This window comes from Musca domestica, unplaced genomic scaffold, assembly GCF_030504385.1.
Source record: "Musca domestica strain aabys unplaced genomic scaffold, Musca_domestica.polishedcontigs.V.1.1 8, whole genome shotgun sequence".
Classification (NCBI taxonomy): domain Eukaryota; kingdom Metazoa; phylum Arthropoda; class Insecta; order Diptera; family Muscidae; genus Musca; species Musca domestica.
In genome coordinates this window covers 3,389,166-3,411,008 of record NW_026712409.1, presented here as the reverse complement: position 1 = coordinate 3,411,008, position 21,843 = coordinate 3,389,166, and the positions used below count along the sequence as shown (strand labels likewise).

General features: G+C 38.3%; 1 protein-coding gene across 1 annotated transcript; it reads right to left on the bottom strand.

Moving 5' to 3' along the window:
- Positions 1-6,933: 6,933 nt before the first annotated feature.
- Positions 6,934-21,436, bottom strand: LOC101897710 (polycomb group protein Psc). The gene is made up of 5 exons (XM_011297541.3): positions 20,045-21,436; positions 15,301-15,986; positions 12,769-12,859; positions 11,375-11,578; positions 6,934-11,260 (listed from the first exon to the last, which is right to left on the bottom strand). The coding sequence occupies exons 2-5, from the start codon at positions 15,917-15,919 to the stop codon at positions 7,498-7,500; spliced, it is 4,677 nt and encodes a 1,558-aa protein (XP_011295843.1). The 5' UTR covers positions 15,920-15,986; positions 20,045-21,436; the 3' UTR covers positions 6,934-7,497.
- Between the last annotated feature and the right edge of the window lie 407 nt (positions 21,437-21,843).

Here is a 21,843-nt window from a genome sequence, read left to right as displayed (position 1 = left end):
TCCGCGTCTTATGACCTTCATGGATATTCAAAATGTTGACTCTTTGTAGGGGAGGGACCAAAAGGCATTGTCCGATCTGGAATCGAATTCGATGTTAATTTCGCGTTTTTTGAGCTTAATGGATATTCAAAATGTCGACCTTTTCTGGAAGAGGTACCAGAATGAGTTGACCGATATATTCCACCTTAACACAAGATCTTAAGTTTATAAAAATATTGGGATGTGTGAAACTTATAATATAATATAAACTTATAATATAGAAAATATATTTTTAGAAAATTTCGACCTTTTTGGGTGAGGTACCAGAAGGAATGGACTGATATATTCAATCTTAACATCAGACCTTGGTTTAATCAATGTGAAGACAATCGGACTCTTACATCACATTTTATAAGATTTGTAATTATTCAAAATGTTGACACTCTGTGGGTGAGGTACTTGATGGAGTGGACCGGTATTGTCCATTTTCGAACCTGACCTAGCACTGGCGCAAATATTAGGATTATTGCAAAGTTGGAGCAAAATCGGATTATCCTTTCTCTTTCTGTGCAGAAAAAATATTTTTTTTTAAATTTTGACCTTTTGTGGTAACACCAGACTTTGGGTTAATAGTAATATTGGGATGTGTGAAATTTGAAGACGGATTCTTACACCACATTTTATAAGAGTTGTAAATATTCAAAATTTTGACCCTTTGTGGGGGAGGTACTCGATGGAGTGGACCGATATTGTCCATTTTCGCACCTAACCTAGAACTGGCGCAAATATTAGGATCATTGCAATATTGGAGAAAAATCGGAATATCCTTTCTCTTTCTGTGCAGAAAATTATTTTCTTTAAAAATGAAATTTTGTGGTGGAGGTACCAGAAGGCGTGAACTGATTTTGCCCATCTCCGAACTCGATCTAAGGGTGCAAGTACATAAAAAGCTTGAAGTCATGGCTAGGCATATTAATGTCAAATTATAATAAAAAACGACGGCAGGATTTTAGGGCGGCTCTGTAATTTCTTTGTGAAAAGTCACAAAATATGCCTAGCAATGACTTCAAGCTTCTTATGTAATTAGCCCTTAAGTTTGACAAAAATATTACGATGTACCAAGTTTGGATCAAATCGGATACTCCCTTCGAGAGTTATCGTGCGCAACAGCCGGTCGGACGGAAAGACGGACGGACATCGCTAGATCGACTCCAAATGTCCTGAAACGGATTTGGTCAAAAGAGACCATCTGTTCCATATACGGGAACGACCAAACCATTTTTTAATATCATTAAAATTTTTTGACTATCTTATTTGCTGAAGTTATCTACTCCTGGAAGAAAATACAATAACTGGTGTTGAATTCTGTAGTAGCTTAGATACCTGAATTAATTAGTTATATGTTGAGCTATATAAACTCCATTATCTGAAATTTAACAATTTTTTTGCCCTCTAGAGGTTTCCTTATTTCAGACTCTGAAATGTTTTATACGAAATTTTCGGATAGTTTTTTTCCGGCCTCTTATATAGCTATATTTAATGATCAAAGTCCATACATAATAGTAAGTTAACAATTTACTGGATTTGGTTAAATTATAATGGGGCTTTGCGATATCGTGGGCAGATAGTGTCAATTTTCACACTTTACTTTCCTCCATATTTTTCCTCTGGGGTTTCATCTCCCTTCTTATCCCTACCATACCTACAATATCCCGCGATTACAACAGAAACATCGTTGAATGGCAACCCTGCCCACTGGTCATATACTGCCACAGTTCATTCGTGAACATTGCCATTTACTCAACTACACAACGTACGTTTCGTACCACGTACAGCAGAGATACTTTCGGTAAATTCGAATACACAGCCCAACCGACCGACCGACATCAATGCACTGCTGCACATACCTATTTGTTATGTACATATGTATGCATGCATGTATGTACATTGGATTGTTTGTATGTATTCGAGTTGGGTATATAATGCTTTATCGAACTGCTCTGTGGAGTAGCACGAACTAGCGAACCAACAACAACAAATACGTCAACTCTAGTTGTGAATGCAACATACCCCATCCGCATATCATTCAGGAGAGATGTGGGGAGGGCAAGAGGAGTAAAAAGTGGAGATTGAGTGGAGTGTGCAAAGCAAGCAGCAAATTGTTGAAGCTAAAGCAAGGCTGGCTGGCTGGTTGCTTTAGTCGAATTTCATTTTGCCTTGTTTATCTCCGGCTGTGTTATTCCATGTTGAACATTTTCTGTTTTTTATGGATTTCCTTTTGGTCAACATGTTCGTACAACATGACGAAGGCCAAATGAAAAAAGAGGAGAGATGGGTATGAAAGAATTGTTGAACATCGAACATCGTCGTTGTTGTTTTTGTTTTGCTATGGGAAAACGCAGAAGGAATCGACACCGACTCAACTTTGGCGATATGCGCCCCGAATGGGTGTCGAATTAAATATGAACGACCGTAATCAAAAAAAACTGAAGCAGAGTGGTACAATGTGCGTGTGTGCACCCCACTCTGTGTGTGTGTGTGTGAGTGTCACAAATTGAACGTTGCAAGAAAAACCCACCACCACCACCACGGCCATCAAACCCAGCAATCGTCGAGGAGGAAAAACAAATAAATGAATGCCAGCGAACCAGACCCAAGGAAATAATTCAACTATAGCAACAACAACAACAACACAACATTTGTAGTCCAGCAACAAAATTTAATGCTTTTAGATACGATTGTTGAGATAAACGCTCTTCTTTCGATTTTCATGTGTTTGAGAGTGTGCGTGTGTGTGTGTGGGTCTATGTTGGGTATTTTTTCTTTTTTGTGGGTCGAATTATTTTCCTCTCATCTGCGATGATGGTTTTGTGCCAAAAGGTTATTTCGTGCTATTGCCGCTGCTATAGTCGCTGTGGTTGTTTTTGTTGTTGTTGTAGTTTTGCTGTTATTTCCGGTTAAGGAATTTCTTTTGGAAGTTTTTGTATCTTTGTTGTTGTTTCTGCTCCGTGTGCGTAAGCGCGGGGTTTTCATCATCAACGTAATTGTTGTTGTTTATCGTCTGTTCTGGCGTTTCTAATGTTTGCCGGTTCTGTTTTGTTTCTAAATTTCGTTGCACAGTGTTGCGAAATGTGCGCTATTCCATATTCAAACAGGGCAGGGGAGGGGTCAAAGTAATTTTGGTTAGAACGTCGAACGTCGTCATATTTGTTTGGTACCTATTAGACTTAGACATAGGACAAGTGCAAAAATGGACAATATCGTCACACTCCTAGTCGTACCTCCATTAAAAAACTCAAAATTTGAAATAATCATTTTTTTTTAATATTTTCCAAAATTAAATTTTCTTCAAAAATAGGTAGGGATTTTTCAAATTTCCGAACAAAAATCGTCAATTTCTTAGAATTATTTTGAATGTTTGGCAATACCTACATAAATGTAAGAATATTTTTAAGGACCTCCTAATCGAGATTATGTATTAAAAAAAATTAAGGGACCACCAGACCTTAAGCCTTGGATTCTTAAAAATATGTTTTAAAAAATCTCTGACTGAAAATAGAGAATTTGAAGGAGTATCCCTAAGGCCCCCTCGACCGAAAATATATATTTTATATATAAATATAAATTGTGTAGTTTTAGTTTAGGACCTCTTGACCTAAAATCGTGGGTGTTAGGGTATATTATGATTGTAACATAGAAACTCGAAATATACATTTAAAATCCCACAACTTATATATACCCTTGATACGTCTACGGAACTCACTCCAGTTTCCGAACAAAATGAAGTAGATTCATAAAATTTTACTCAGCTGTGTTTTAGGTCTTGTACGAATTTTGGTACTGAAAATGGACTATAGAGGTCCCTGTTTTGATATATACCCCATATAACTATACTTAGAGATTGAGAATTTTTTCGATGTATTAGCCACACTTTTAGTCCAAATTCGCTGTAAATTGGCATTGATATTCCCAGTATCTTCCCTTGCGGAGAACTGTATATGTAGGTCCAAGTTTCGGTATAGACACCATATAAGTGTCCAGGTATTCTATATTTTGATGACATGAATTTAAACAATTTATTAAAGGTATAAAAAATAAGTGATAAAGTTTGATTTTTTAAGGGCTGTAGGACATTTTTCCTAAAAAAACACACGTGGTAAAACATGCTGAAAATTCCGAAATTTCCAAAAATCGTTGATTTTCAAGATGTCCCAGTTTTCGGATGCGATGTGGATTTTTTAGATTTTATTAATGATCTTCAGCCATAAATTGATGGTTTTATTGAAAACATTTTTAATGACTCTTTTGTAAGAATCGAGGATTTTTCATCATTTTTGTACCCTCAGCCATATGGCTACAGAGGGCATATATCATTTGATACGGCAAAAACGTGCCACATCGAAATAATGGTTTTAGACCCTACGTCTCTTTGGACCAAATTCGTTTCAGGACATTTGGAGTCGATTAAGCGATGTCTGTCCGTCCGTCTGTCTGTTTGGCTGGTGCACACGATAACTCTCGAAGGAAGAATCCAATTTTATTCAAAGTTGGCACATCGTAAAATTATTGTCAAATTTAGACCTAGTTCGGAGATGGGCAATATCGGTCCATTTCTCCTGATACCTCTCCCACAAAATGTCAACATTTTCAAAGAAAATAATTTACTGCACGATTTTGCTCCAACTTTACATATCCTAATATTTGCATCAGTGCTAAGACAGGTGCGAAAATGGACAATATCGGTCCACTCCATCAAGGGTCAAAATTTAGAATAATCAAAACTCTTATAAAATGTGATATAAGAGTCCGATTGTCTACAAATTACACACTTCACAATATTTTTATTAAGTCAAGGTCGGGTGTAAAGATGGAATATATCGGTCCACTTCTTCAGGTACCTCCCCCACAAAGAGTTAACATTTTGAATAACCAAAACGAGCATAAAATCCAAAATAAGCTTCCGGTCCTCTTCAAATTAAACACGTCACAATAATTTTATTAGCCCAAGGTCTGGTGTGAAGATGGGATATATCGGTCCACTCCTTTTGGTACCTCACCCACAAATGGTCAAAATTTTGAATATTCATGAAGATTATAAAACACGAAAATAACATTCGATTCCATCCACGCTTTGAACATCTCAATATTTCCATCAACACAAGATATGCTATAAAGATAGTAGAGATAGCACAATTCCTTCTGGTACCTCCCCCACAAAGGGTCAAAGTTTGGAATAATCAAAACGATTATAAAATCCGAAATAAGCAACCGGTTCTCTTACAAGATATGCTATTAAGATGGAATGTATCGGTTCAGTCCTACTGTTACTCCCCCCCCCCCCCCCCACAAAGGGTCAACATTTTAAATAAAAATGAGGCTCGTAAAACGCGAAATTGACATCCGATTCCAATCAGAAATTTGTTTTTATCAACTCAAGATCTGTTATAAAGATGGTAGATATCGGACCATTTCTTCTGGTACCTCCCCCACAAAGGGTCAACATTTTGAAAAACCAAAACGAAAAAAGGATGTGCTTCGCTTCAAATTTCTGCCATTATGTTGACTAATTTCAGTATCTGCTTTGAAAATGCAATGTATCGGTGCACTCTTTCTGGTACTTCCCCCACAAAGGGTTCAAAATTTTGAAAAACAAAACGCTTACAAAAATCGGAATAGGCATCCAACTCTCTTCAAATTTCACACTTCCAAACATGTTTTGCTTCCGCAAGATCTGTTGTGATTGATATCTGCCAAACCGTTCTGATACCTCATTTTTATCAGTCGGAGGTCAGATACAAATTGGTCAATATTGCCCAACTGCTGCGGAAGCTTCCCCATAAAGGGTCATCAGTTAGAATAATCATAAGACAAGGCTGGGGCTATACATCTGTCGGCAACAACGACTGAGACTATTTAACTTGTTTTCTAAAGGATTTTACATGAAGTCGTATATTTTGTGAGAACATTTAAAAAAGCTTGAGCCTATATTATTTAACAACTTTTTGGCCCAGAAATAATGGATTTTTGTTGAAAAATTTTCGAGAGATTCGTTAATTTTTAAAAAGAAATTTGCAAGTGCTGATGGCCAAAGATTGAGATTATTGCGAATCGAAAGCCGTTTTTTAATTAATACCAGGACATTCTGTATTTTACAGATGTTCTGTAAAAAAATCTTACCTTTTTTTTAATTTTCAAGAACATCATTGCGAAAAGTTGTAGATTTTTAAAGATCTAGCAAAAAACTTGAATTTGTTAAAATTAACAACCTTATTTTTCAAGAGTTTTGAAGAAATCGTGAATAACGTAAGGATTTGATAAGGACCTCAAAAAATATTGTGTCCCTGTTGTCATTCCAAAACTTCCAGAAAATGGTGGATTCTTCATGGCAACTTTGTTCACGAAGTATTTTTTAAGAAATAAACGGCGTAAATACCATTTCACAAATCAGATATGTTTATTTATTTTTTGTTTTCGTTCCACTGTGCGGATTATTATGTGCGCCGCATTGAAAGGCGATATTTATGTCTTCTTATTTCATTTTTGTTATGGGCAAACAACATTTGTCGCATGTGTGCAAGAGACCGACAGAACAACCGACCCCAGCAGGCTAGGCCATAACAATCAACCAGTCACTCCGTCAGTCAGCTAGTGAAGCAGGCAGAACAGAGCACACGCACATAAATCATCAGAAATTTAATCATCGGCAGTAGCGTAGAATTATTGTCATCGACAATGAAATCGTCGTACTGTGGCAGTGTGGGTCTGTGTTGGTGTGTGTGTGTGTGCGACCCTCATTGTGATGAAGATCTTTTGAAGGATTTTTGTCAAGACAATTGCCTTTGGCATCAGAGAAGTTCTCAGGGTGAAATAGTCGAAGCAGTCGGAGAGACGACAAATGCATGGATGATAGAGAGTAGCTGGCAACGAATGAGGAATAAAATAAAACGAAAAATGTTTTCATAAAAATATTTGGAGTTGTTTTTTATTGTTTCATTTTTTTTTTTTCACATTAAAACTATAAAGTCTTTAGTTGGAGATTATTTACACAATTTTTTTATACAGTTTATACAAAAATGTTTTCTTCTTCTAAGAATACTTAATTACACAAGAGATACTTAAATCCTACATTTACTTATGTACAGGCTATAATACTTGGAGTTTGAATACAATGCTCATCAAAATTTAAAAAAAAAATGAAAATGAAATTAGCGTCTTAAATGCTATGTCGGGGGGAAGATAAGCCTTACCCCTCCGCTTCAATAACAAAACAAGCGATTCAATAAAAAAGAAACAATTATTTTATGGAGACTTAAAATTGGTGTCTTAAAATCAAGAGATTAGAATAAATAACACTTAAAAATACCTACATTCACTTAACTAGGAGCGGGGGTGGTTTAAGGAAACATACACAAATTGTTCTTTCTTTTTTTAAAGATTTGATAATTTTTTCAAGGAATTTGATTCCTTCCATTACTACTTCCTCTTTACTGCTCGGCGGAGGTGATAATTGTCTCCTCTTTACTTGGTTTTGGTCGCCAGTTGCTCCTTTGAATTGGCCCCGCCAGACGATGATGTTGAGGGGCTGTGTTGTGGGGCGGTCAATGATTTGGGACTAGAGGCCGATTTCGGCAGTTGCTTGGCATCGCATGGCTTGCTGCCATCGACGGCGGCTACAGGTTTTGGCATTTCCATGCTGCTCTTCAGCTTCTGCATGTACTCGGTGAAGGCATCGTTGCCGGCTCTCTGCATGCGCGACAACTGGTCCATGATGTAGGCCTGCTGATAGTTGAACATGGCGGGATTGAATTGACCCAGTTGGGCAGCAGCGGCTGCATTTGCTGCATACGGATAGAACATGTTTGATTGATTGGCCACGGCTGCTTGAACCTGGGCCCTGAGCAGATTCTCTTTGAGGAATTTACTCAATTCATTTTGATTGGCCGCAGCTGCTGCTGCACCCAAGTGTGGCGGCAACATGCTCTGCATGGGATGTGGCATAACAGGTGGCAGTGTTGGCATAACATTGTTGTTCTGTGCAGGATTCAGTTTAGCTGTAGCGGCTGCAGCCTGGGCTTGGGCCTGGTTGGCTTTCTGTGTCCGATTGCCTTGTGGAGATTTGGTGGGAGCCTTAATTTGGGGTTTATTTGTTGGCGATTGTTGGGGAGGTTTCAAATTGCCAGCCAATGTCGGCTGGTGTGGTGGTGCTGGTGGTACCGACAAATGCTGTTGCTGCTGCTGTTGTTGTGGTTGCTGTTGACTAACAGGAGATTTCTTGCTCTGATTGACCTTCTTGTTGGAATGTATTTTGACATTGACGCCATTCGGCGAGGAGTAGGTGCCAATGACATTGCCATTTTGTTTGTTGCTGGGCAGACTAACCTCTGGTGTGGAGGGAGCCACAATTTGACGGGGCAGTATGTGTCTGAACTTCTTACCGGTGCCATCGCCATTTGGAGATTTGGGAGACTTTTGATCACTGGGACTGGTCATGGGCCGCTTTTCAGGACTAGGTGTACCTTTCTTGTCAATGCCGGTCACAGGTGATTTGAGGCTTGAAGGTGGGGTGGTGGGTTTATTGTTTGCAACTGGTTTGTTCAAACCATTGTTCTTGCCGCCCACACTCATGTTGGTGGGTGCCACGGGCCTATTATTGGCTGCAGGTGGATTCGCCGTAACCGACTTCTGCATATTCGACACTGGAACAGGTGGCGCAAGTAGCTTGGGCTGGTTTGTCGCATTTAAAGGCGGGGTGGCTACACGCTTCACAGGTGGATTGGGAAACAATGAGTTGGCTGCCACGGGGGGAGATGATCGCTTGTTCTCACTGTTGTCGCTGCTGGTCTGCTCGGGCAACTTCAAGATTTCAATGTAGTTATTGACAGGACTCTTGTGCTTTTGGGCCGAACCATTTGAGGAGGGATCCCCATCTTCCCGCGTTATGGTAATTGAGAGTGAGGAGGGAATATTTATGTTGCAGGATGTGAGCAGGGACTTTACTTTCAATTGCTTCTCTGGCGGATCTTCACTGGGACTGGGGCTACGGGCGAAGGGATAAACACGCTTGGGTGCCTGATTTTCTGCCCTGTGAGAAGTAACGCTGGAATTGTTGGAATTATTTGTTGATGAAGACGAGATGCTGTTGCTGTTGTTGTTGCTGCTGCTGTTGTTCGAGCCACCATCCTTCTTGACAGGTGGACTGGGGAAAAGGCTAGACATTTGGCTGTTATTGCCCAAAACACTTTGCAGGTACGAGTTGTTGGGATTTGTGGGCTTTGGGGTGTATTTGTAGGTGGGCATGGTCGGAATATTGTAGTTGGGAGCATATTGTGGTGAGCTGGGGGAGTATATGGGTGAGTTTGGAGTGTACATGGGGGTTCGGCACCCAGGTGGAACTTCATTGCCTTTCGATTTGGAGGCATTGAATAGAGCCAAATTCAAGTAACTGTTATTTTTGTTGGAGTTGTTCTTCGATGAACCACCACCACTGCGGCTTGTGGCATTGACCTTGGCTGGTGGTGCAGCCATTTGAGGCGGGCCCATAAGTGTGCCACTGTTGGCATCCGCCTTTGGACCATAGACTTTGGATGAGACTGGCTCATTGGGTATGCTTTTGATTTCCGTACCGGCATCCTTAAGAATTTTGTTGACATCTGTGGGGATGTTAGCAAAGGGATTGGGACGAGCAGCCTTGGGTAGGATGGGCTGGTAGCGCTTGGCAATGGGTGTACGGCTACCGGGCGCTGCCAACTGGACATTGTTGTGCATTGGGTGCGGTGTAAGGGATCCTGGCGGAGCAGCAGATATTTTATTTTGCGCCGGTTTGCTGGGTTTCTTAATCAGAGATGGTGGTTTCATTACCGCCAAGGGTGCTGGTGGTGGCATCATTGGTTTCTTGCTCTCACTACCGGTGGCAGCAGTTGTCGCTGACGCATCTCCGGACTTTTGATTATTGCTGGCTGGAATGGGTGGCAATTTGATTTTAAAGTCTTCGGTGGCCAAGGGAGGAGATAGTTTTGGCTTTTTAATAACAGCTTTAATGGGTTCCTTGCTCTTGCGTTTCGAGGAAGAAGATGATGGAGATGGTGCTGCGGACTCTTTGACAGCAGGTTTTGGTATCAGGGAAAGCGTTACATCTTTCGAAATATTCTTCACTTGATCCTTTGGTTTGTCGGCCTTTACATTTTTGGTGGGGGTAAGGGCAAAGGATTTTAAAAATTCAGATTTCTGTGCTTCGTCAGGTTTTTCAGTGGGACTTGCAGGAGCAGTTGTGGCGGGAGAGCTAAGCTTTGCCAAGGGGCTAATACGTTCGGCTTTTATTGTGAGAGGTGGCACGGTTAGGGGGCTTGGAGTTTTACTCTTGCGTTCGCTGTGCGGTGAAGACTTGGGAGAAGATTTGGGACTGCCATCCTTTTCCTTCTTGGATTTGGTTACCTTCCATTCCTTTTCTGGGCGAACTGGTTTTACAATTTCCTTGCGTTCCGGATCGGACATGTTGATGATGGTGACCGAGTTTTGCTTTGACAAATCAATTTTCAATTTGATGTTCTCCACCTTGCGTTCGTCCTTGGGCGTGGCTGAGGTTGAAGGAGAAGTTTTGTGCAATTCCTTTTGCTTTTCTTTTAAGGCTTTGGCAGCAGTTTTGGATTCGCTGGACTTTTCCTTGGCGGCTTTGTTGACAATGGTTATTTTAAGTTTATCAGTCAAATTGGATTCCTGGGAACTTATAGAAGGACTCTGGGGAGGTTGGACAATTTCGAATTGTTTTGGCTCCTCATCTTCCTTGGCAGCGATGGGCGGTGTTTCTGTGGTCGATGAGACCTCTGCCTCATTTTCCTGTTTGATTTCTTCGGGTTCCAGGATTTTCGTCTCAGGCACGGCTGCTTTAATGGAAGGTGTGGGTTCATGAACGATACACATTGCCTGGGAAAGCAATTTACTGGTGGCTTCCTCTTCGGCCAGCGGCACTTCTTTCTTTGTCTGAGGTACGAGATTTTTCTTGACACGTATTGCCGGTCGCAGGGATTGTTTCACACGGAAATAGAAACGCATGGGGGCATCACGTTTCCAGGTGTAGATGTAGGCCACATCCATTAGGGTGTAGTGATCCAGCAGGATAATGGTCTTCACCTTGTACATGATGTCAATGGTGAAGCGATTCGAGTTGATTTCAAATTTACCATAGACCAGTTTCTTGAGGTGGGCCACTGTGCACATGGCGGGGCATTTTAAGTAGCGGGGTTTTAATAATTCAATGTATTCAGGACCGGAATGGGTAAGCTCTCTGCAAGAAATGGAAGAGAGGGAGAATAGATTGTATGATTAGTAAAATTGTTTGTAGGGGATGTTTATCTGCCGGAATATAAAGGGTTAGAGGACCAGGATCATTGATACTTACTCTGTGTCTGCATATTCCAAGGAGATTGACATATAGTCCGAGGGACTAAAAATCAAATGTTCTGTATCATCGCCCCTTTGTTCGGGCGAGGCTAAGGCGGCTTCTTCAGGACGATCCTTATAAAAGGCTCTTTTACGCATTAATTCCTTTTCATACAGACCCGGCACAAGTTTATAGACAATGGCCTGCAATGTTGTGTCTGGCCTGAAAATAACACGAGTGAAAAGTGAGGACAAAAGAGAAAAGTTATTAAATAATCCTGACAAAAACGTTTTTGTGTTTCGATAATTTTTGCCAATTGTCATTGCAGATTTTCCAAAGATTATTGCCAACGATATTTTCACGGGAAAAACAAGAAGGGACGCAGTTGAGGACTTAAAGAAAATAGCCAAAAAAAAGGAGAAGAAGGACTATGTTAAACAGGTAACAGCATGACATTGTCGCCAAAGAATTGTGCGAGGCCAATATCATTTATAACTGACGGAACAAAGCTGGAATTATAGTCCGTCCCATCCGTCCGTCCGTCCGTTCTTCACATAGCACGGTTTTTTTTGTTGGCTTGTGTCTGTGTGCACACCACTGAGCCAGCTTGGTGTGTTAGTTTTAATGTTTAGATAGAGCAACAAAATGGACAGACATATACTCTGAAGTATGCTTGTCTGGCTGGCTGGCTGACTGACTGACTGGATGGATGGATAAAATGTGTGCTGTGCTGCAATGAAATGTTGACGCAGATGTTTTCATTATAAGCCTCATTACTTCTTGGAGAAAATTCAGGGTGTTTGCATTCCTCAACAACACAACAACAATGCTCCTCGCTGGAAATGTCGAATGAAAAGAAAACTATCACTCTGTGACGTCGTCGTCGTCACCGTGAGAAGGACAGACAAAATAAATTTCATGGCCTAGTGTCTGTCTGTTGTCAGTCATGGTTGTTGTTGCAATGTTTGAAATGTTCCTGTCTGGTTTTATACAATTTTAATGAATATTTTGTTGTTGTTGTTGTTGCTGTGTCTGTCTTTAAGAATAGTACTTAAGTAACAGCATTCTTGGAAATGTATTTCTTAAATTATATAATTTCAACTGCATAAACAAGGGAGGGAGGCCGGCAATAAAGGCAGCAATGGAAAATGCCGTCGGCAATTTAATTTTGGCGCTCTAAAATGACGACATGGCATGGAGAGAGTTGGGTAATTTCAGTTTTAATACAGGGTGTTACAAAAATAAATGGACACAGAAATTTAATGTAAAACAATTGATTTCGGAGCTCATATATGGCTGGCCATAACTTGAAAACCAGAACAATTGCAAAATTTTGAGTCAAATTCAATTTTTTTTTTAAATTTGTCCATTCATTTTGTGTCACCCTGTCCAACTTGTTTGTTCATACTTACTTTATGTTTGGTTTTGCGGTATTTATCATCATTTCACAACGTGGACAATATTGTTCGGTGCGTAAATGTTTTATTAAACAGCTGTGACAAACTGTAAAGTAAATAAAAAGAAGAAAAATAAAAGAAAAAAAATTATTAATAATTTTCAAAGTGGAAATTTTAATGCAATCGGTAAAATGCAATCTTTAAATTAGTTCTGGCCTGGAAATTTGGTTCTAATTTCATTTGGAACTTGATTTCCGATTTAGGTTTAAAATCCATTAGGAATAAATTGGAATAAATATATGCAAGGGATTGAACCTTTGTCAGTCTGATCTCTAGGAGACACATATAGATATTTCAATATCGAATTATTGCCAGATTTCCGGAAAAACTTGATCGAATTTATACAAAAAGATTAACTTACTCGAATTCGAGCAAAAGCTCTCCGAAAAATAAAATAGAGCAAATTCAATTTTTCAATGTAGCTTCTCTTTAAATTAGGTCTGGCCATGCAATTTGGTTGTTATTTGTTTTGAATTTTTTAATCTAATTTCGGATTTAGATTTAAAATCCATCAGGAATAAATTGGAATAAATATATTCAAGCGATTGGAACTTAGGCAATATCGAATTGTTGCAAGAGCTTCGAAATACTAGCTCGAGTCTGTGAAAAGAGTGATACTCACTCGAATTCGAGCGAGCGCTCTCCGAAAAGCAAAATTGAGCAAAATCAATGCTTCAATGTAGCTAATCTTTAAATTAGGCTCGGCCAGACAATTTAGTTCTTATTTGTTTTGGATTCTTTGATCTGATTTCGGATTTAGGTTTAAATTCCATCAGGAATAAATTGGAATAAATATATGCAAGCGTTTGTGACGCAGGCAGCCTGATCTCTAAAGAGACACATTTGGGAATTTCAATATCGAATTGTTGCCAGAGCTTCGAAAAACTCGCTCGAATTTGTACAAAGAGTGGAACTCACTCGAATTCGTGCGAGCGCTCTCCGAAAAACAAAAATCGAGCAACCACAATTTGTCGATGTAGCTAATCTTTAAACAAGAACTGGCCGGGCAATTTGGTTCTTATTTGTTTTGGATTTTCGGATTTAGGTTTAAGTTCCATCAGGAATAAATTGGAATAAATATTTGCAAGCGTTTGGAACTTAGCCTGTTTTCTAAGGAGGCAAATTAAGGAATTTCTCTGAAATACTCGCTCGAATTTGTACAAAGAGTGGAACTCATTCGAATTCGAGCAATTGCTCTCGAGCAACCACAATTTTTTGATGTAGCTCGAATATGAGAGAGCATATTTGCTTCGTTTTCAGTGGAAATTTGTTTAAAATCAAAGAGGAGTAACTCGAAATGAGTAAAAAATTGACTCTGAAAATAATTCACAATCTTCGAGCAATCCTGCTCGCGAACAAAATGAGCAAATCTGTACTCTAATTGTTGCTGGATGGTCCATAATTAGAGACGAGAATAGAAAGAGTAATTTCTTTCAGTTGAGTCACTGAGAGTTTGCAAATTTCTACAGGACAAAAATTCCCCAGTTTGATTAGCAGATTTTTATTCAGTTCCTTCGGAGTGAAGGTAACACTTTTTAAAAATCGTTTTCTTTTCAAATAATAATAGTTTTATATTTAATTACAGCGTAAAATGACTAGCTTACTCTGCCGTCTTTGGGAGTGGGGATGAAATTCTCTCAGTCGAATTACCGGAGTAACTTTTGAAAGAAAAGTTAGCGAATATACCTCATAATAGCTGTCATTTTCAAGCGTTCATTAGCTTAAGAAGCGATAAAACTCAATAAAAAATCGAATTTAGTAAAACTTAAAATTAGGCATGGATCTCGCCTTAGCTCGAAGTCCTTATACAGACTAAGAAAAATGGAGCTGTCTTGAAAAAAATTACATTTTAACTATTTTTAATTTTCAATTTTAAATTTTGTCTTTCTGAGGCGAAGATCATATTTTTACGATTTATTTGTTGATTTCTCCTTCGAGACGAGCTTAATGATCTGGAATTTCAATTGGAAAGGAAAGCCAGAGAGACTCTATCAAGCACTCATCACTATGCGACGTGTTTCGCTGTCGTGCTTTCCACTCCTTTTGGAAAAAAGGGTGATATGTTGGAATCTTTTTACACTCCTTGAGTAAGGACCAAAGATAAGGAAAATATTTTTCTCGAATGAGACTAATTGAAAGCTCTTCATTATGTATTCAAAATTCAATTTCAATCATTTGTTGACAGCAACATTACATGGCCTTTGAAGGGTAGTTTTCTTTTTCGAAGTTAAAACTTCTGTTCAAAATTCATTAAAAAATAACTCTCTATCCTGAAATCAGATAAGAATCTTGAATAATCACAATTGACAGACTACATAATATCAGCAACTCCTTTAAGGGTTGTTGTATTTACTGCTGGCCTTGGACATTTATTTAAAGATTGCAAAGACGTAGAAAATCAGGCCAAGGTAGTAATAGTCCTACCTTGGCCTTGAATAACAAAACATAAAAACACAAACAAATGCCCGACAGCAGGATTATACTTACATGAATGCAAACATTCCACAATGGTGGTGGCATCTATCAGATAGCCAAAACATAAACTGCAAATGATATGCGGATTCATGGAGCTCAAAAGTATGGGCCGGTGTTTCATGGCAGCTAACTGGAGATCATTGGCTTCATTTTGTTGCATTGAATCGGCGCTACAATTCTCGCTGTTCTCCATTTCGGTTTTTATGACCGTATCACAATTTTCATTCTTAACACTCAGGGCCGATGAGGATGATGAAGATGAGCTGTTCTCTGAAGTGGTACTGGCGGCACTGCTGCTATCGCATTGTTGCAAAGTTGTGACATTCGCCGCCGCTGCTGCTGCCTCGGCAGAAATGCAGCTGTTTGTGGACGACGTTGCCATTTTTAATTTATTTGCTTCGTTGTTGTTGTTTGTGGCTGTCGTCGATGATGCCGTGGCAACAGCCGTCGCACTACCACCACTGCCATTCGTCGTTGCCTGGGCCATTTGCCGATAGGATGTATTAGAATTTGCCATGTTGACTGTAGTCGTCGTGTCGTTGCCGGTCTTCGCCGCTGCTGAGGTGGATGATGAAGCTGTCGCTGCCGTTAGTGCTGCTGTATTGGCCACAGGTAGCGGTACTGGGGACATAATTCTGTGTCACAATTTCTGTTTGGCTTGGTTTGCGTTTTTCGCAATGAAATCTGATATTTTGAAACTGTAAATTGTTTAAGGTTTGAATATAAAAAGAAAAAAAATACATATATTAGATTTGGGAGGGATAACACAAAATCATAAAAGATAAGTGGCGATAATTCGAGTAAAGGGAAATGAGACAAAAAGGAGTTGATATTCAGGCAAAAGACAGCAGAAGATTTGTTAGAATTGTTATAGAATTTAAGGAAAGTTCGGAAGGTTCTTCGAACGGGAAAAAGAGAAAATAATAAAAGACAAGGTTTTTGGGGAGGAAAGTTAAACACAATTTGACATCAAAATAAGTGTGGCCCTTTCTTCGTTTATTTTAAGCGATTTTTTTAGTATATTTAATAGGGTTATTTACAAATACAATGCATCAAACTCAAATGCTCTGTCCCAGAACCTGCAAGAAGACATATCTACTAGTTTTGCAATTTATTTCGATATCATAAAGGGAAAATCGGTTATTGTAGTAAAAAAATACATTCTAGCAGTCCTGTAATAGACCAATAATTGAAATTTTAAAAATTATTGAGAGATTTTGTAGCTATAGCGACCTGATTACAATTAAATTTTGGGAGTTTCCCAAGCGTTTCTCTTTAAAAATTAATGTATTGGAAGAAGCCCATTCAAAAGTCTGCCAGCACTAAATCGATGGTACTGTCAATATTTTTTTCCTATGGTAATCCATTCGCTGCGGAGTACCGTACGGAATCGTCGCTCAGATTGGGCGTCGTAAGCTTTTTTTATACAGGAAATACATACATACAGACTGGAAGTGTTACCATATGGAACCGTCGCAGCGACTGGATTATTACCAATGGAGATATTTTACGATCGAATAAAGTCGTACAAACAAAATCAGTGTTGCGAATCTGTTCTTATCAATTAAAAAGTTTAATCTGGATTGATTTGGTAAAAACAAATATCAAAAGAAAAATGTACATCCGCAAAGCTCGCTAAAATTCGAGTAAAGAGTGGATCTCGCTCGTATTCGAGTTGGGCGCTGCTTGGAACAGAAAAAAGCAAATCGATTAAACTCTGTTTTTCGGATTCGTTCGAATTCTTTGGACGATTTAGAGTGGGAGCAAAATTCGCTCAAAAACGAGCAAATACTACTCTAGCCGAGCACTCCTTTATTTTTCGTCATGTATTTGTATTTTTTCTGTAGACGATCACAACGCCTGCCTCTTCACCCCGCTCCCACAAAACAAAAGAGCAATCCCCATAGAAAACTCCTACTCTTCGAGCATTACCGCTCGCGAGCAAGTTTCACTCCCGAGTTAAAACGAGCAAATCTGTGCTCTGTTCAAAACTCTTCGGGAGAAAAACGAATACGCCCCAACAGCCATTACAGTCCTTAGGTATAGCCATAGACTAATTTATATACATATATACGACAGAATGCCAGAACGCCTGCCTCTTCACCCCGCTCCCACAAAACAAAAGAGCAATCCCCATAGAAAACTCCTACTCTTCGAGCATTACCGCTCGCGAGCAAGTTTCACTCCCGAGTTAAAACGAGCAAATCTGTGCTCTGTTCAAAACTCTTCGGGAGAAAAACGAATACGCCCCAACAGCCATTACAGTCCTTAGGTATAGCCATAGACTAATTTATATACATATATACGACAGAATGCCTATTATCGAAAATTTTCGTATCAGCAGATATCGTCTATATCGTCCCAACATACCAAAAATACAATACAGCTTGAGAATAATATTATGAAAATAGTTTATCATAAGAATTTTTCAACAATGCTTGAGAAACACTTTTTTGCACAAACTTTTCTCAAATCTGTCCTTTGTTGACAAATTTGTTTTGATTTTTTTTGTGAAAATTGTCAACAAAAAATTATTTTCTTTGGTTAAAATCAAAATCACGCGAATTTAGGACCCATTTCCGGACGAAACTCTAAGGTAATGATGAATAATAAATCTGGGAATCTGTAGTATAAATTATTTCAATCTCATTTCAGAATGGAGGCGTCAAAAAGTTGCAGGAATTCAACAGAAGTGAAGAATAAGTGGAGGAGATACAGAAGCTCAAATAAGGGGAAAGAAAGCATCTAGGTATCAAGGCAACAGGATGCAGTGACAGCTGGGATGGCAATCAATGAATGAAATGTGTAAAATAATTAAAAAATGAATAAATAAATATTTTTTACCATTGAAAAAATAGGCTTTATAAAATATTACTTTCGTAAGCTTATTCTGCAATTACAAGAATAAGCTTATGAATAAGGGTTCCTTTTCGATTATTCTATAATTGTTAAACAAACATTTCTCAATACATTCTCAAGATTTTCTCAAGCTTTAGGCTTATGTTTGTAAGCTTATTAAAATATTATTCTCAAGTCAATTTGGTATGTTGGGGTGTGTCAGGGGTATGTTTGATGATATTCATACAAATCTAAAATTTTAAATATTTTTATATTATTTGGTAGTTAGAAATTGTTCCGTAATAAAATGTAGGTGTACAACGCATGATGGCATCGAAAAAATAGGTCATTATTCCAATACAATTCTTGAAAAACGATATTTTCCAATTCGAGTAGGTCAACTGGCTTCATCCGCAGTTGGCTGTGCTAAAACGTGCTGGGAGACATCTGGATAGAAGGGCGAAACCAATATATACTCATAAGTATGGCCCTTTTCTCCTTCTGGACCAGGGCCAGACAAATACGGCCCCACGTGCCTTCAATGAGCGTAATTCTCTCCACACTTTCAGTCAGACTCCTTGAAAAGCAATGTAATCGGAGAGTAACAAAATCGGGAGACTCTCTGTCCGGACCCGTTCCAGAATAGAATTGAAGAGAATAGCTTTGTTCCTTCACGTGAATAAAATTTGCTACTTTTAGCAACTTTCAGTGTTTTTTTTTTTCTCGGAAAATAAGGACACGGACATAGAGGGTTTCTCCTTTACAACTTTTTACTTTCGGGAAAAAAGATGTAGTTTCTGATTGGCTGATATGCTGATTTTGAAAAATTGCCATTGAATTTTGATATTTTTTCTTTACATTCTGGGTAGAGCACTTCTCTTCGAGTGCATTTCACATTTCGATCTTTTACCAGTTTTCCCATTAAAAAATAGAGGGACAAAACTAATATTCTGTGCCTGGAAACCACTTTATCGGAAATTTTTGAAGTTGGCCACCATCGGTAACTTGTCAGCTCTAATATTAGTTGCGATAAAATGATCCTCATCTGGTTTTTCAAGCAAAATTGCCTGAAAATCAAGATTTCGTCACATTTTGCCAAGGAACCCCTAATACAGTCGATTTTGATCATCTTTATTGGGCTCTTTGGCCACAATCGGTAGTTTGTCAGCTCTATTTTTAGTTGCGATAAAATTATATGGTTTTTTTTAGGAAAACTGATTTGAAATCAAGATTTCGTCACATTTTGCGATTTTCACAAATTTTACAGTGCATTGGCATCACTTGCAGGCAAAGAGCGCGCCTTTACTGTTTGCTGCTATTGTTGTTGTTATTGTTGTACTCAACTCTGTTGGAAATGTTTGCGGCGTTTGTTTCATTTTTATCAACCCAGCATAGTGTGAGCAAGGCCGAGAAGAAAGAGAACATAAAACAGAGAAGACGACGACAACAACGATAGGGCTGGCAGCGCAATACCATGGAAAAAGAAGCAGAAGAGGAGGAAACAGCAACAACAGCAAAAAAGAGAATTTATGTTTACTTTCAGTTGTTTGAAACGAGCGTTTTGGGTATTTGAAATTTTGTTTTTGGTTTGGTTTTTCTGTAACAGATAAACATACAACAGCTACAGCTGGAGTTTTAATTTGTTTTCTACGTTACTAAAATAACAAAAAAAAAAGAGAAAAAGCAAAGGCATTAGGGCCGGAGTGAGAATGTATGGGTGTGTGTGTGTAAATAAATTGGGTTTTATTGTAAAGTGGTGGAAATATGTTAAAGGAAAAAAGAAATAGAAAAAAGTGTTGGAGTTTTGAAATGTTTAGTTCAAGGAAAAAAAGAAAATCTTAAAAATAAGGAGACAAATTTTCTCAAAAAATATAGACTATAAATTATTATAAAATCTTAAACACATATTAAAACTTACCATTAATTAATAAAAATTGTAATCCACATTTGTGTTAAATTGAAAATAATCCAAATAGTAATCCATTGTGATGATGGGGGGTAAGTAAGTAATCCAAAAAATTGTTTGTAAAAATAATTTAATCCAAATAATCCAAGAGTTGGGGGTAAGGCAATTATCCACTGGCCAACTGATTTTTATCAAACTTTCACAATTATTTTTGTTTTTTTTTTCTCTTTCTGCTTCTTTTCTTATTTTTCAGATGTAATTTATTTCTTCTTTTCTTTCTTTTGTGTAATGAACAAACATAACGTTTTCGTTTATTTCTTTTGCTTTCAATTTTATTCTTCTTTCTTTCTTATTTAGTTTCGTGTGTATGCTATTTGTTTTTATTCTTCACACACCACCACCACCAATCGTCATCTCACTCACACATTTACAGCGACTGACTTGCATACAACGCATTTATTTAGTTATCATGCATTCCGTTTTCAATGGTGATTATTTTTGTCTCTCCACTTCACTTTTTTTTTTGTAGCTTCTTTATATTTTTCGAACAGGCCTGGCTGGCTGGCTTTATGTGAAATGAAATATTTCCACCACTTCTCACACACGAAGCATAAATTGCTTTAAATTAATTTTGTTTATTTTTTTTGAAATTTTTACTTCAGCATTTATTCAAATAATTTTTAAAAAATTAAATTTTTTTTTTTCTTTTAAACACTTTTGAATTTTTCCTTTATTATTTATTTTTAATTAATTTTTTTTCTTGTGTAATTTTTCACAAAAACTACAGAGTTTTCCCGTTCAACGTCTTTACAGCTCAACGTTCCGCGTTGAAATGTTTTCGAAATCGTTGAACGACGCGTTGCCTGACATGCATATGCTGCTCACTTTTCTTTTGTATATAAGCGCCGGCTTATATACCTTTGCTTGGCAAATACAAAAACACATAACACAATGTGTGTGCGTGTGTTTGCTGTCGTTTAGGTAGAGCGCTTCGTTTTGTTGGAGTTATTGACTTTTTTGCTGTTATGTTATGGCTATCTCTTTTACTCTTGCGTTGAACTCATTAACCTTTCTCTTTCACTCTTTTGTGGGCCCATTAAAACTCTCATTTGCCATATACAAAAGTTTCACTCATTCTTGTTCTCACTCAATTATTGTTTTTCTCTATCTCTCTTTTTGTTGGTGGTGTTTTCTTGGGCACGAGATAGAGCGTTGTGTGTGTTTCCCAAACGAAGGCGCCAGAACAGAAAAACTTATGCTGTTTATCCTTGCTATAGGTTGGGGGTATATATCACCGTGTGTGTGCGTCTGTCTGTCGTTTGAAACTCTGCCGAATGATGCGCTTGGGTTTTCCTCACACGAACCGTCTGTAAGCGTTGTTGATTTGATACTAAAAGGTCGTTTCACTTTGTAGCTGATATTTGGTCATAAAACTCAGTACTCTGTCGCACTCAATATGCTTGCTGGCGTCGTTATGTATTAACGTATGTGTGTATGATTCTCCTACTGCCTGCCTGCCAGAGCCTTTATGTTTATGCTGCTTTTATGCTCTCTTTCTCCATTTCAATTTATATACTTTTTAGGCTGTTGTTCGTTTGCTTGCCTTGCTTTTGGTGCCAGAGGCAGCTGCCGTGTAGCTTCAATTTAATCTTATGTAGTAGTTTTGTATGTACCGAACATAGATGTAGCTGGTTAGGTAGTTAGGCATATAACAAAAACTGCAATTTTTAAAAGAGTGCATATAAGACACGCTATTCTTGTTGTTGTTTTTATTTCCATAGAGATTAGTCATGAGCACGAAGCATCGGGTA